Source organism: Xyrauchen texanus, chromosome 39 (assembly GCF_025860055.1).
Source record: "Xyrauchen texanus isolate HMW12.3.18 chromosome 39, RBS_HiC_50CHRs, whole genome shotgun sequence".
In the NCBI taxonomy this organism is placed as follows: domain Eukaryota; kingdom Metazoa; phylum Chordata; class Actinopteri; order Cypriniformes; family Catostomidae; genus Xyrauchen; species Xyrauchen texanus.
This window is the reverse complement of record NC_068314.1, coordinates 14,486,475-14,503,039: the sequence shown is the minus strand read 5'-3', so window position 1 is coordinate 14,503,039 and position 16,565 is coordinate 14,486,475. Positions and strand designations below refer to the sequence as shown.

At 38.1% G+C, this 16,565-nt stretch overlaps 1 protein-coding gene across 8 annotated transcripts in view; it reads left to right on the top strand.

The window, feature by feature from the left end:
• The window catches only part of atp2b2 (ATPase plasma membrane Ca2+ transporting 2), a 258,483-nt gene extending 242,159 nt beyond the window's left edge, over nt 1-16,324 (top strand). For 4 of the 8 annotated variants that reach the window (XM_052111374.1, XM_052111378.1, XM_052111375.1 and 1 more), the window contains 5 exons: nt 1,136-1,349; nt 2,907-3,118; nt 3,398-3,505; nt 5,559-5,741; nt 15,439-16,324. In XM_052111374.1, coding sequence (XP_051967334.1) covers nt 1,136-1,349; nt 2,907-3,118; nt 3,398-3,505; nt 5,559-5,741; nt 15,439-15,753 — 1,032 coding nt within the window. In that variant the 3' untranslated portion in view covers nt 15,754-16,324. Of the gene's footprint in view, nt 1-1,135; nt 1,350-2,906; nt 3,119-3,397; nt 3,506-5,558; nt 5,742-7,145; nt 7,318-11,665; nt 11,715-15,438 lie in introns of all 8 variants that reach the window. The other 4 variants (XM_052111379.1, XM_052111377.1, XM_052111376.1 and 1 more) reach the window with 2 other exon arrangements.
• Nucleotides 16,325-16,565: the final 241 nt, after the last annotated feature.

The window sequence follows — 16,565 nt, the reverse complement described above, 5'->3', positions numbered from 1 at the left end:
TGCTATTACTTATATGAGTGATCAGACTATAAAACAAGCAGGGAAAAATCTAGTGTTGCATGGCAAGAACCAAAACTTCTTTATACTAAATTAAAAAGGCTGCCACAGCTACCATTTCCAATTCTTTTTCAAGTCAATATGTCCGACCTACTATGAAATCTTAAATTAGACCATGTGGAGACACAAGACTCTTTCGATAATTTTATCTGAAGAAGAATCCATTTTAGATTACTAGGCCAAGGCCAAAGACTTCATCATATGATCTAAAATAGCATTGTTTAATTTCCTAGAGGATCGCTAACCTAATAAATGATGCAGTACTTCTGCAGAAAGAGGCTAGACTGTGTGAAGTCACTGTTATTAGAAATTAGATTCCAGAGAGGTTTAGATATTTTCAGATTTTATTCAAGGTAATGAGTAAGATCTCAGTTTGGGGGTTACATTATTTCACCCTTGTGTCATTCTAAACCCTTTTTTTTCCGTGGAAAACAAAAGGAGATTTTAAGCAGCTTTTTGGCATACAATGAGAATAAAGGGAGTGTAATTTGAGCCTGTCAAGCTCCAAAAATGACCAAAACAAAGTACCATGAAAATAGTCCATATGACTCGTTAGCTTTGTGTGATGAAATGACTGAAATGTAAATATTCACTGAAAATCAAATTGATGCCAAACACCAATGGTGTTCATGCATCCCATGAGTAATTATGACGTGTACATTTGCATATTTTGGAGTGTGCATGTGATTTAATAGCTTCTGTGTAGGGGAAGATTTTCAGTGAATATTAATTTAAATTCAGTCTGTTCCTCACACAAAGCTTTGGTATGGTTTTAGAAGACATGGAATGTTTTGCACGAGTGATATGTACTATTTCTATGATTGGTGCTTTCTTGTCACTATTGGAGTTTAGATCCCCATTTACTTTCATTGTATGAGAAAGAGTAGCGTCAACATAATTAAGAATTTCTCTTCTTGAGTTCTATAGAGGAAACACAGTCAAACAGGTTTGGAATAATATGAGGGTGAGTAAATCATGACATTTTCATTTTGAAGGAACTATTTCTTTAATCGCAATTGAGCATTCCTGTAAAGTCATCAATTAAGGTCTGCTTTAACTACTTGGTATGTTCTTCCAGGATTCTCCTCTTAAAGCAGTGCAGATGTTGTGGGTCAACCTGATCATGGACACGTTTGCATCTCTGGCTTTGGCCACTGAACCGCCTACTGAATCTCTGTTGATGAGGAAACCCTACGGCCGAAACAAACCCCTGATCTCGAGCACCATGACTAAGAACATCCTTGGCCATGGCATCTACCAACTCACCATCATCTTCACTTTGCTGTTTGCGGGTAAGTCGCCATATACGTACAATGCATTTAGAGCCGATTTCACATTTAGGACTGATTTCATTAAGAACAGTTTGAACCAGTGTTCATTTGTGCATGCTGTCTGCCTTGTTTTAGCACCCTGATTCATTCAAGGAATTATGTATATCAGGTAACTAATTGGTACCGAACAAAAATTTACAAGAAAATTTAATTTCTGTAATAATTTACTTATCCTCATGCTTCTCAAAACCCATATGACTTTAGTCTTAAGCAGAACACAAAAGATGTTTTGTTGAAGATAGTCTTCTATCTTTCAACTCAATGATTGTGGATATGCAGTGGATGGTGCCTCCATTTAAAGCTATAAAAAGCACCCAAAAGAATCATAAAAGCAGTCCATGCAACTTGTGCATCATATTCCATATTTTCTGAAAGCAAACGATAGATTTTAGTAAGAAACAACCCAGAATGTAAGTAATTTTTTCAGTAAATTCTTGACTATGAAAGTTATGAAAAGCTAATTCACAGTGCAAGTGGCAACCTGCAATTGTTAACTTCAGGATCTATCTCTGCCTGAACTAACCCATATGTTTTTTTTATTGGTCACCACATGCCACCAAATATTAACACATGAAACACTTTTTTAGATATTTTTTTTGCCTTCAGCATATGTTCACGTGAGAACTTAAGGGAGAAAGAGTTGTTTAGCACTAAAAACATTGCAAGTAGTGCAACAAAGCTACTGTTTAGAGAATTTGGCCCTGACAACACTTGATTAATCAATTGTTTGAGATTGAAACCTTCCTAAATTGTTGATATTAAAGATTTCTGTTGTCGACTCTGCATTGGACAAGAGTCATGTAATTCATGTATGATCTTAAAGGAATAGTTCACCCAAAAATGAAAATCATTTTCTCATCATTTGCTCACTCTTACACCATCCCAGATGTGTGTGACATTATTTCTTCAGCAGAACACAAATGAAGGTTTTTAGAAGAAATTCTCAGCTCTTTTGGTCTACACAATGCAAGTGAATAGGTGCCAGAAATCACACAAGTCAGCATAAAAGTAATTCATATGACTCCAGTAGTTACATCAATGTACCCAGAAGGGAAATAATTCAGATTCAGATCAATATTTAAGTACACTTGTACTATAAATTATCCTCCCTTCTTAGTCAGGCTGCACTTTATCTTTTACTTTCACATTCTTCTTGTGTTTTTGGTGGTTCACTGTTCATGCATACACCCCTACTGGGCAGGAACAAGATTTTCAAGGAAAAATATACTTAAATATTGATCTGTTTCTCACCCACACCTATTAAATCACTTCTGGAAACATTGATGTAACCACTGGAGTCATATAGATTACTTTTATGATGCCTTTATGGTATTTTTGGAGTGTCAAAAGTTTGGCACCCATTCACTTGTATTGTATAGACCTACAGAGCTGAAATATTCTTCTAAAATCTTAATTTGTGTTCTGATGGTATGAGGGTGAGTAAATGATGAGAGAATGTAATTTTTTTGGTGAGCTATTCCTTTAACTCTACTGCCTCATGTTCTCTTTATGATTCAGGTGAGCAGATCTTTGACATTGACAGTGGGAGAAATGCTCCACTGCATTCTCCTCCATCTGAGCACTACACCATCATCTTCAACACCTTTGTCATGATGCAGCTCTTCAATGAAATCAATGCCCGCAAGATCCACGGAGAGAGAAACGTGTTTGATGGCATCTTTAGAAACCCCATTTTCTGTTCCATTGTTCTTGGAACTTTCGCCATTCAGGTACCAGCAGCATTAATGAGAACAACACATTTAGCTGTATGGGAAAGTAAGGGAAAAGAGAAGAGAAACTTGACCTGTTCTCTGTTATTTCTTCAGTTATTATGAAACAGTAGTACACAGAATATTGTACTGATCATCTCTAATTAAAAGTGAAAATGTTGCTAATATCAATCTAATGGTAGTTAGATTTTGGGACATGTTTTGTGTCATGTCTCAAAAAAGTTGTGATATAGAAAATCCTCACAATTTCATTCTCACATTTCTTTCTAAACATTTTAGATTGTGATTGTTCAGTTTGGAGGAAAACCGTTCAGTTGTTCTCCTCTGGACCTGGAGAAGTGGATGTGGTGTGTGTTCCTGGGGCTTGGTGAACTGGTCTGGGGACAGGTAATGCAAATTCTCAACCAATAATTGTTGTACAAATGTTACCACAAACAACACAGATGGCTTGTTTGGAAACTGAGTGCTGAAATAAGTTTAATGCTGCAATCCATTCAATGTTTAATGTTGGATATTCCTACTTGACTTCTCTGACTTTAGACCATAAATTCTTTCCATTGGCCGATGCTCCAAAAATTATGTAATTTAACGTAACTAGACTTTGTGCTCCATTCACTTACTGAGCACCATTCAGGGCAAGTATGTGAGAGCACAAAACGCATTAGGCCAACAAGCACTCAATTATTTATATTCGACCAAAATACTAAATTAGATTGAGCTATAAATAGAAGTTCAAAACTTGTTTCATGTGGAAGGGTTCTCAAACAGATTCTCAATACAGCTGGACTGCAAGAGTTCCCTATCTGTCACTCATTCGAATTTGTGTCGATGAGTAGACACTAAGGTTTCACTCTTGGGAACCCATACATCTCTGATCTTTGAGAAAAGGCCAATGAGAATTGGCATGTGGAAATTGCATGCCACTCCGGACATACGGGTGTAAAAGGAGTGCCACTTGCAAACACACACTCAGACTTCTTCGGAGCTGAGCGGACGCATTCACAGAGATGAATACCTCCTTCCATTCCATTCATCTCTCTCACTCCCAAGCTATTGGATCTACGGTGCATTACAGCGGTTCTCCCCCTCGCACACTACGGTTGTGTTGAGCAACACCCCTGGGCTCTTTGACAGCTGAGCAGAGCTTCTTATATACGTATATATACACGTATATATATATATATATATATATATATATATATATATATATATATATATATATATATATATATATTTATTTACAAGTAAAAAGAGTATATTTTCCTCGAAAAGAGTATATTTTCCTCTAAAATTCCTGGTTGCGATCATTACCTCTCCGATTCCAACAGCCACTATCACTGCATCTCATGTTGGGCACTACCAAGGACAACGCTTGTGGGCGGGTCATGCTCTCACTTCGAGGGCATGATTTTGGCTTGTTGCGGTCGCTGCATTCTCTCGTAAGAGGGAAAGCCACTCCAGCGGCTCCCTGACACGGTCCTTCTACCCACTGGTATGAGGTAGGGTCGGTTAGCACTGGGGGCGATTTGGGGATTTCAATGGGAGCTTCTCTGTTGGGGAAACCCCCTCGGACCTCCCATTCCCCAGCACACTCGTATGCCCCAGTGAGTTCTGCGATGTCATCCACATTGCAAGCCACAAATGCGACCGCCGGCTCGCCCTGAGACGAGCCGGCGGTCGCATTTGTGGCTTGCAATGTGGATGAGTTTTCGATTACAACGTTGGAGAACTCAGCTGACGGAAACGTTTGCCCGGGAGGATGCGAGCATCGGGATGGAGTGGAATCATCCGCTCCAACCTGAACCATCGCTGCCTGATGATTGGTCCCGGGGCCCTGGGTCGAACCCACTTGGTCGAACCAGGTTGGCCTATTCGGCGACACTGTAGAGGATTTCACCCAGCAATCCTCAGCATTTAAAAGGCAGACTGAAATCCCTTCAGAGGCTCCTGAGGCTTGTTGCCGTCTTTTCAGCCCCTGGTCAGACCTCGTGTTCATATGGGCAGGAGTCTCCCTAGACCAGGTCTCCAGGCACGTTGTGGTTATGACGGATGCCTCCCAGCATGGATGGTCAGAGGATAATTTATCGTATTTGACGCACCTGTCTCTGCATACATTTGCTAAACAGGTTTTATTATCATGTCATTTAGGATCTTTAACTATTTTATGAAATTTATTTGCATTTATAAGTGAATGTTCACCATTAACTTTGTACATTTCCCTGGGCACCACAATGTTCATGCGACATCATACACATGCACGTCGGAGAACTGTGGATTTTTGTTTCCACATTTCCAAGTTGAAAGTCCATCTTGAAGTAGTGCACTTTACCAAGAAAAAGTAGGAAATTCAGAATTTGAGTTTAATGGAATGCAGCATCAGTTCTTTTGTCTTCTTGTTTTAATGTTAATGTGTCTTTGACATGCTTATCCTCTTGGTCAGGTTATATCAACAATCCCAAACAGCAAGCTGAGGTTCCTTAAAGGAGCTGGTCAGCTGACGCACAAGGATGAAATGCCCGAGGAGGAGCTCAACGAAGACCAGGAGGAGATTGATCATGCCGAGAGAGAGTTACGACGAGGACAGATCCTCTGGTTTAGAGGCTTGAACAGAATCCAGACTCAGGTTAGAACCATCGTCAGTCTTCAGAAGTTTCGATGGCCTAAATTATTGTGCGTCAGTTCTGCATTGGAATGGCATCTGTAGGAAATAGCCATACATCAATTGTGCTTGTACTTTAATTGTGTTCTTCAACCATCTGCACGACTGGCACTGTATTTTACTGCCAGATTTAGAACAGTGCGGAGGTTGAACAGCAGCTCAGCTCTGCCAAACTGCATTACTGGCAGAAACATCAAGCTCTGTATGAAAGACTGGTAATATTGCATAAATCATAGGCTTTTGTTTTGGCACCTCTCAATATAAATGCTTGGATTTGGAATTGTAATGCATTGGAAAGTTTTTTTCCAAATCTAAATCACTGTGAGAATTCACCAAGATGACATTTTATAACATGGATATTTCCGAAATTTTTATTGGATGAGCTGTGTTTAATGCTTTGTATAATAGCTATAAACAAAAACTTGTGACCGCACATTCTATAGTAATGTGGCAAGTTGCTGTGTTGCTTGGCAACCATAAACAGCTTACATTTTGGGTAATGAACTATACATGACAGAAGACTTCTGCCATGCAAAGGCATAATGCATTAATAATGCCAACACTAAAACTAAGAAAAATGGCATCACAATTATTTGGTTTTAGTGTGGATTTTGTAGTTCCTGGTATTGTCACACCTCTTTTTCTCTGAATCGAAGCATAGTTGAGCCAAACTGATCTGTCACTGGACAAATCATAGTATAAGAGACCGAATTCCACTCGTATCTAAATTTTGACAAAATCTGCAGTCACTGTGTTTTGCATAGTAAAGGCATAATTGTTTGTAGCTCTTATGTATGTTGCTGTTGCAATATGATAAAAGGAGATAACATATCCCTTCGTGGCTCATTTTTGTAACACAATTATGGGTTCAGTAAATTTTGGAAACCACAACACTGCAGCTTTCAGTTCATAAAATCTGTATTCTCACCAATACATGACCAGCTTTTATGAAGTCTTTAATATGTCTAAAAGATAATGCACCACAATAATGCACCACATATGATACAATTTGCACACGTTACAACTGCTGCATTTTTGTAGTGGCATGGCATGCAAATAAATTGAACTCTAATTGCCTGCTCGTTGTCATGAGATATGATAACAGTGCTCTCCTAGGTGTTATGATCCAGTCCTGCAGTGAGGCTCTTGAAGGTGTCTGGGATTTCATCCATGCGTCATCATGACTGCAGTCAAAGCTGCAGAATCGAGGTGGACTTTGCTGAAAGCATCAAAGTCTTAGAGCTAATTTAAGATTAAGTGTTTTAATGTGTGATGAGGGCCTGTCATAGTCATGCCTGTCCGTGTGATTAAGCATCGGTATCACCTGTGAAGCGGTGTGCTCCATGTATTTCTCTCCCCTCCCTGCAGATCGATGTAGTGAACACGTTCAAGAGCGGGACATCCTTTCAGGGGGCTCTGAGACGCCAGTCCTCCACCACCAGCCAGAATCAGGATGTAACCAATGTTTCTAGTCCTAGTCACGTTTCCTTGTCCAATGCCCTTTCCTCTCCTACAAGCACTGCTGCTGCTCCTACTGGGCGTGAGTGAGAATCTTCTCTGGGTGTTTGTCAGGGATGCCCTATGACTTCAGACTTACAGTAGCCAATCACAACAATGAGCATGTCAGTAAAAACAGGAAAAACTGCTGGTAAGATTACATAAAACAGTTGCAAAGTTAACAAAATTATTACATTATCTGAAGATAATGTGAGTGGTGCTTGCCCATATGAAATCTCGCTACCTGGGGTGTTGCGGGTGGTTGCCAGGGTGTTGCTATGTGTTTGCTAAGTTGTTGCTAAGGTGTTCTGCTAAGCTTCTCAGGTCCCTCCTATATAAATATATGGGATATTTTCACTTGTTTTATTGATCACCTGGTAAAAATCACAAATCCAATTAGTTACGACAGTAATTGCGCACAATTCTATGTATGTAGCACATACGGTGTGATGAGTAATGTTCCACATTTTAAAACGAAGAGTCTTTCACACTCATTTTCACACCGCGATTTGCAGCAACAAAGCGAGTGGAAGTTGTTCAGTATCAATGTTGTGGATTTTGAGCGATTTGAGCAACTGAAGGCCAAGCGACAAAGTTTAGCCTCCTAAACAGAGTAATGTCATGCATGACAACAAGAGAAAATACAGTAGTTACAGTCCTATTCATTGCATTGAATTAAAGGAATAGTTCACCCAAACATTTTACTGATCTCATCATTTACTCACCCTCATGCCATCCCAGATGTGTATGACTTTCTTTCTTCTGCAGAACACAAATTATGATTTTTAGAAGAATATGTCAGCTCTGTGGGTGCCAACATTTTTACACTCCAAAAAGCACATGAAGGCAGCATAAAAGCAATCCATATGACTCCAGTTGTTAAATTAATATCTTCAGAAGTTATAGAAAAGGTGTGGGTGAGAAACAGATTAACATTTAAGCAATTTTTGGTAGAAATTCTCCTCCCTTCAGAAAAGGACCGTGAGAAAGACTGTGAATCATCAAAAAATACAAGATGAAGAGTGTGAAAGTGATCTGTTTGACCACACACACCTACAGTATCGCTAATGAAGACATTGATTTAACCACTGGTGTCTTCTGGATTACTTTTGTGCTGATTTATTCAATTTTTTTTTTTTAGCTTCAAAATGTTGGCATCTATTCACTAGCATTGAACTATTCCATTAAGCATTAAAGGGGTCATGAACTGACTTTTTTATTTTGTACTGTTCTCTGAAGTCCACTTATAATGTTATCAAGATTTTTACATCAAAAAACATCATCATTTAGAAGTAATAGGCTATATTCTGTTACCCCCCTCATCTGAACACAACGTTTGAATAGGCGTGGCGTATTGTAGACTCGAAAGTAAACGCCCACTGGTATGATTGTCTAACAGGTTTACAATGTAAACTTCTGCATGTATGTTTGACAGCCTACATCCTTCATGGATGCTGCTGTGATTTAGACAAAGCAATAGTGACCACGTAATAAAAACAGTTACTCACGCTTGTGTGGTGCGACACTACTGTCAGATCCAATATAGTCGGCACAGCATCATCTTTTAGTTTCAATCTTTCTGAAAATCCTGCGTCAAATTGTGCCTGGTTTGTAAATGAATCCGTGGTAAAAATGAAATGAACAAAGGACCAAGTTCTTACTGACGTGGTCTGGAACTTCATTAAAGATAAAGTTCATCCACTCTTTCCTAATGTTGGGATCAGAAGTAAGGTAATGCAAAGACTGTGTTTTTCCACAACTTGGCAATGCGCAGCGTATTGTTGTCTTCGGGCCATCTTTATCATTTGGTTTCTGCATAGACCTGTGTTTGCCTCTCACGTTATTAACTACTACATGCATGAATCGGTGGGCGGGGCTAAACAGGCAGTGATGTAGAAGCAGGCATTGATCTTCTTCTGCGGAGGCGGTGTTTAGCCATACTATTACGTAATAAAGTGGCATATTCCACATCCTGTTATTCTGGCAGATTGGCTTCAATATAAGATGTTTTTAGACTAACGAGAGAGTTTTGAGCTCTGAACATTACAGGATGTTTTTATAGTACAGTGACCTCTTATATGTCAAAAGATCAAGGGAATTTTGATTTCTCAGTTCATGACCCCTTTAATTAAATGTATACATTTATACACAAATGTGCTGCATGTACTGCATGTGTCCATGCTACCAAAAGTAATAAACAACATATATAAAACATACCTAAATACCATAAACTGTTGAAGCCATATTGTCTGCCATGAGTCAAATGGGAGAAGTCAGAGCTCTTCACACATTCTTCCACCATTATTTCTTTCCTTCTCTCCAGCCAGGTCTCCTAAACAACCAAATTGGCCCGGTTGCTAGGGAGGGTAGAGTCCCATGGGGTAACCTCTTCATGGTCGCTATAATGCATGATTCTCACTCAGTGGGACGCATGGTCAATTGTGCGTGGATGCCGCGGTAAAGCGCACAACAACCATGTGATAAGATTTGTGGATTGATGGTCTCAGACACAGAGGCAACTGAGATTCGTCCTCCACCAGCCGGACTGAGTCACTACGCAACCATGAGGACTTTGTGCGCATTAGGAACTGGCCATTCCAAATTGGGGAGAAAAGGGGAGAGAGAAAATCAAGCAAGAACCAATGAGGTTTAATGTAACTGACATGCTGCTATATTGGATTGGTACACTGTGAGTTGATGATATAATTGGATGTGATTTGAATATAATTAACAGCTTACATTTTGGTCTGTTCATCACACAAAGTGATGCCTTATGCCTTCAGAACACTTGAAATATGACACATGAGTCACTTGGATATGTCAAATGGTAAAATTTCTCTTTATTTGTATTTTCAGATCCCTTAAATAAAACCTGAAGTTGCTGCAAATTCGCTACTCATTAATAAACTTTGTGTCAAAATCTTGATTGTTGCCAAAGATTTGCTGCAGGTTCACCACTACCGGTGAAGAGCTGCAAACTTCTGGCAAACATTTGCGAATGCAAGCTCATTTGTATGTGAAAATAATAGATTGTATTACAATATTTGCGCAAAACTATTTTAAACCATCTAAAATCAGAATACCAGCTAAGACTGGTTTAAGCTGTTTTTAATTGCTAGGGAGTTTATGTGTTTATTTTCATTGTTATTTTTTTAGACACCACAAAAGAAAGATACAACACTATATTAATTTTAACATCCAAAAAACTAAATGAAATATATTATACTATATTATCCGGAAGTACTGTTTAATTATGGCTTTATTTATGCAATCAGCTACAACAAAAAGATGCAAACACTTCTGATCAGTCCTTACAGACAGCAACCTTTCAATTGGGACAGAATTTGGTGGGAGGATAGATACTTACATTGGAGCTCACCACTCTACACAACCTGCTTTAAAAACCTCTTAAACTAGTCTAAGCTGCTTTGCATAACTTAACATAGCATAACTGGTTTTAGAGGTATTTTTGGCACTTTTCGGTTTGTAGACGAGTTTAATTAGCTAAGACCTGAAAACCAGTATATGCTCTTGTAACAAGGTTAAAATGGGAAAGGAGGAGGTGGGAACCGGACACATAAACGCACACACTGCAGCTGCATGTGGCTGTCTTTCTCCCAAACTGCTGCATTCCGCAGCACTTATCCCTCTCCTCGGCTGGTTAGCCCTTCTCCTTGTCACACTCCTCCCTCCTTTGCCTCAGGCCAAGGACGTACATCCCCCCTCCCCTGGCGGACCGGAGCAAGTCCTCCGACCCCCAGCAGATAGAACACCTCTCCAGTTCCACCACTCCAGGCAGCCGGCAGCGAGCCCCTCCTCCCCTCACGGACGGTGGCCGTTCCTCTGCATCCAGGTGGCGGCAGCGACTCCTCCGTCCCCCCACGGGTTGCTCCTTTGGGTTGGCTGATGTGCTGAGGACTCCACGACAGCACATCCCTCCTCCTTCCCGGGTTTCGGCAACAATGTAACATGGTTCACAATGGGAAAGGAAGAGGCGGGAACCAGCTGAACAGTCAAAATAATATTTAATGAATCAAAAAGACACAAAACATAAACACACTGCATGTGGATCTCTCAAACTGCTGTATACCGCTACACTTATCACTCTCCTCAGCTGATTAGCCCAATTGGGGGCCGGGTGTGCATAGTCACGGCCCCACCCCGCACTCCTCCTCATCACAGCTGTCTTAGGTGTTTATTTTAGCAGGGCAGTTTCTTATCATTACATCCTTTTTGACATAACTGAGAGTAATTGTCAAAGGGCATCCCTGAAAATCTGCTTTACTTCTAAATTTACTCTTACTCTTCATGTCACTGTTAATCAGATCATCTTTTAACCCACTTCCCAGAAGAACATATGTTTCAATGTACCATGTGTTTGTTTTCCCCAGAGTGCTAAGAGCCCTGGACTAAGGGTGCAGCCTACAGCGTGAATTTCAGGTTGTGAGTCCCTCCATTGTCCGTCGCATAATTGATGTGAACTAATATTCCACCAACAAACTTACCTGGCTGGGTAAACATTCAAGTATAGTCAGTGGGATCATTCCTCACTCAACTGTAGCCTGACATATTCTTGGCTGCATTGTTAAAGTGTGGGCTGCATAGTTGAAGTTTTAAATTTCAATCACGTGAGGCTGTATGGAATTTATTTTTATGTTTTTCTCTCCACACAGCTACAGAGACGTGACGAGAGTGGCGATTTCTCCCCATAGTCTTGTCTTATTTGTCATCTGTGTGGTATACTGTAGGTCAGAACCCACAAGAGGCCCACACGATCCATCGTGTCTTGTGGCTTTACTCTGTTGGTCATGTCACTGGCCGTTGTAGAATCTCACTGAACGTTAGGACAGTCCTCATCTATGTGATTCGTTCTGACATTTGTTTTCATCTGTCATTCAGATCAGTTTGTGTTGTTGGTTTTGCAAGTTTGCTCTTAGCTGTTTGAAAGTTTGGTGTTCGCTAAAACAAAAGAAGGTTAGAGTTGAGTTTGATGGAATTTCAGTTTTAGACAATTTTGATAATTTTTATGTTTAGCAAGTCTTTAGTATGTAGTATCATAGTAGTAGCTCTTTTGCTTCTTAACAGTGTTAGAGAAGCTGCTCTAAAACTGTAGGTTGAGTAGCAACAACAAGCTACAAGAGTTACCATCAAGCTACTACAATTTACTCGTTAGCATGCTGCTAAGCTAACAACACGATTGAGGTATGCACAAATAATACATAGCACATAAAATATTGAGTGAAATAGTAATGAGGTTGATTTAATTTAGTTAATTCTACAGTAATAATTTTATCTGTTTAAGGTAACTATATTTTCACAAACCAGTGCTCAGTGCTCTTTAGCGTAGTGTTAAGAACCTGAACAAAGTACTTTTTGGCCTATACTTGAGTGTTTACACAGAGATGCATGGAGTTGTTGAAAGAACAGACTTTGTTTGTTCTAATTTTTTTATTATTCCACAGTCTTTGTGCCTGTGTTCATTTGAACATCTCCACATGGTGTTGTCCCTTGCATGTTGTGTGTAGGTGTTGATTTGGCTTGTCAAGCTATTGGTCTGCTTCCATCGTGTTGTGACTCTATGCTCTTGAAGCATAGGAATTCTTACCTCATCTCCTCATACCAGCCATCCTATATTGAGTCTTTGTTGAATTTTGCTTTGACTTTATTCATTTTTTTTTCTCAAAACTCTTCCTGGAACTTAACTCTAATCTTCTCTTCTTACCAACTCCCCACAAGATGTTTTCAGCTTGCATGTGTTTTTCTTTTTTCAATGTTTTTTTCTGTTGAATTAACAATGCTTGTCTCTAGGTATACAACACTGTGGACCATACTCTGCATACTGTATTGTGTACAATATGGTACATAAGAGCATTACATATGTTTTTTTTTTCTTAGAATTTTCTTTTCCAGTTTCTTATTTGTATCTTAAAGCCAAGCGGATACTAAAAGAGTAAGTTCGTCGCCCTATCATGTTTTTAGTCTGCAACAAAAAGCCAAAGATCAAAGCCAACATGCAATTTGTGTGCAACTGCACTGTAAAAAAATCCTATTGTCCCCCCAAAAATAAAATGGCAGCTGTGGTTTCCAGAATAATTATGTAAAAATGTAAACAACTTTACACAACAACCTTCAAGTTTTACAGTTAAAACTGTTTTATATTTTTATTTTTTTATATTTTTTTACAGTATATTAGGGATGGGCAGATCAATACTAAATATTCACACTTCCTCACATAAAATATAGATTCTAAAGTTTTTTTTTTTTACAAGTGATCTCATTATTTAGATAACATGAATATTAATGCATCTCATAAGCTTCGAAGTGAAAAAATTATTATATGAGCAAAAAGTTGCATGGCACCGGAAACAATTTTTTCTTCCGCTCATCTTGACATGCCAGAAATGCTAAAATACAATAGCAGATTTGTTAAAACATTGATAATGTTCTGTAATACGCGTTAATAAATTATACCCATGTTAAAACTTAATGTGGATTTACTGTAGTAATATTATAGTAACCACCATGACTGTTTTTTGTTTTTTTTGGCAGTAACCAAGGTATCAATACAATTAACCATGGTTTTACTACAGCCATAACCATATACTATACATATACCATATACATAACCATATAATAATTTCTGTAGTTAATTTTGAGGTTTTATATGTGGCTTATACTAACACATGTTTAAAGGGTAAACAAAGCAGCCTAATAATTTTCTGTTTAGGCCCATAAATATATAAAAAATGTAAGTTATAATAAAGTTACTAATTGTATCCAAAGAATTCGTAAAAATGTAATTTAATAGAGGTATCAGTATTGGTATCGATATCGCCGATACTGGCCTAAAATTACTTGGTATCGGATCGAAAAGAAAATAAGTGGTATCGCCAATCCTACGGTACATTTTATGGTGCAGTACTGTTGTTTATATTATTAAATAATAAACTTAATACGTTAAACTTCTGAAACTGTAAAAATCTGCTTTTCACTTAGAAAATAATGTATTGTTAATCATCATAGTAATTACAGAAGGACACATGATGACATGAAATTCATCAATAGAGGCCCTTCCAGGAGCAATGACCAATAAACAAGTAGAGACAGTGTTCAGTGTCACTCACACAAACTCTAAACACCATCAGGGTAACACATGTGAATTTAGAATTATGCAATAAATATGAACTAAACTACAACAGATATAACACAGAACACCCCAAAGTACACTGATATAAAAAATAAAAAAACAACATAACCATTCCCATAAATTATAATGAAATGTAATGGGTCACAAGGGGAATTCTGGAAATGCCCGATTACAGTTTTTTACAGTAATATTAACAATAGTTTACCATAGAAATACACATACACTCTCTTGTTAAACATAATTATTTATTTAAACCTTATTTTTACAACATTTTACCGGAAAACTACATATATTGTATTTTTAAATATATTAAAACATTTTTAACATAGATTTTATGCTAACTACTCGTTTACAATTTTTCGTTTTTTTTTTTTTTTACTGTAGCATTTTTACAGTCTTTTACCGTTAAAATTACGGACATGTTTACAGTGTAGTCACAGCTGCTACAAATTTCAAACTGGTTTAAAATCTAACTAACCAGTCTACAGGCGTCAACTCTGTCCCGGCGAGTGAGAGAGCAGCAATGAATAACAGCAAATTCAATTGTGAGAGAGCGCAAGAGGTTCGCAAAGTAATTTTAAGCAATGATAAACTAAAAATAAACAACCATCCCCAACCAATGTCACACTAATATTATTGGAGATCTTGCAAAAACAATTAACAGCAATTCGGGAACGTAGCTTCAGACGGGGAAGTGAATAAACTTTTTTAATTTTTGATTTGTTATTTATAAGTGCACACCATCACCTAGAAACTAAATATTTGGATATGCGCAAGGTTGGGACATTTTGTCTTATAGGATTGTGCTTGGTATACGTTTATGTGATCTATCTTTTAAATTGCGTTCTTTTCAATGTGCATGGTAGATTAAGTGAATTACAGATGCTTCCTAAATGTAAGGCGATAGACTACAGACTTTGGTGGTTCCATGGCCTTTCCCTATTCCTGTTTTTCACTATGCTAAACATGTTCAAAATAATATTCCAATGATTTGACATTGCTCTTTTCCTCACACAGATACGTGTTGTGAACGCATTTCGTAGCTCACTCTACGAAGGCTTGGAAAAACCAGAATCCAGAACCTCCATCCATAATTTCATGACTCATCCAGAGTTTAGAATAGAGGACTCTACACCCCACATTCCTCTTATAGACGACATCGACATTGATGATGAGGCCGCCAGGAAGAACTCAAACCTCAGCCTACCCTCATCGCCCAACAAAAACAACAACGCCATCGATAGCGGTATACATCTTACGATCAACACAAGTAAATCAGCTGCATCCTCCATTCATGGGAGCCCACTTCATAGTCTTGAAACATCACTTTAGCCACTTCACTTGGGTGACTTCTTAATAATTATCTTAGAATATACGTTTAAATGTGCAACGAAGAGTGCACGCAAATACAGATTATGTATGGTTGACTGAATATGGTCAGCACCAGGTTCATTTATTGTGTGCTGAAGAAATGAGAGGAACAAACGACTGACTTAGGAATGATTATGGAGTGACTCAAGGAGCTATATAACAAACCACGAGTTTAAACACGTTACTCCCACTTCCTGAGGAAACAATGGACTATATTGAAATTATTAATAGTTTAAATTGAATACAGCCAATATTGTCACTCCTGCATGAATGTACATTACCCAGGTTCTTATTTTGAAACAATTTATTTAGATTTTTATTGTTTGATTTGATTTTGTGGGATGTGCGGTGGACTGCTATTTTAAGACAGCTTATCAGATTCACTGATCTTTGAGTATTGTGTGTGGCATGTATCTAATTGTATAGATTTATTTGGTTATTGATTAAGGTGTATCCAGGTTGCAGGGCTCAACTTGCACAGTAGATCTGCACCTGACGGAAAAGAGAAACCCATGGAAATTAGAATTTATTAAGCATATATATATATATATATATATATATATATATATATATATATATATATATATATATATAATTACATTATATTATAAATATACATATACTTATTTACAGAGTTTATCTTTATTTGTTGGCATGTTGCCTTGTTCTGCTTCAATGACTAACTACTTTAACTTATTTATTGTCCTAAAGAGAATGTAATTTGTTTACAAAACCTGTAGATACATCCTGGTTTCTTTGTAGGGTTTAAAGCT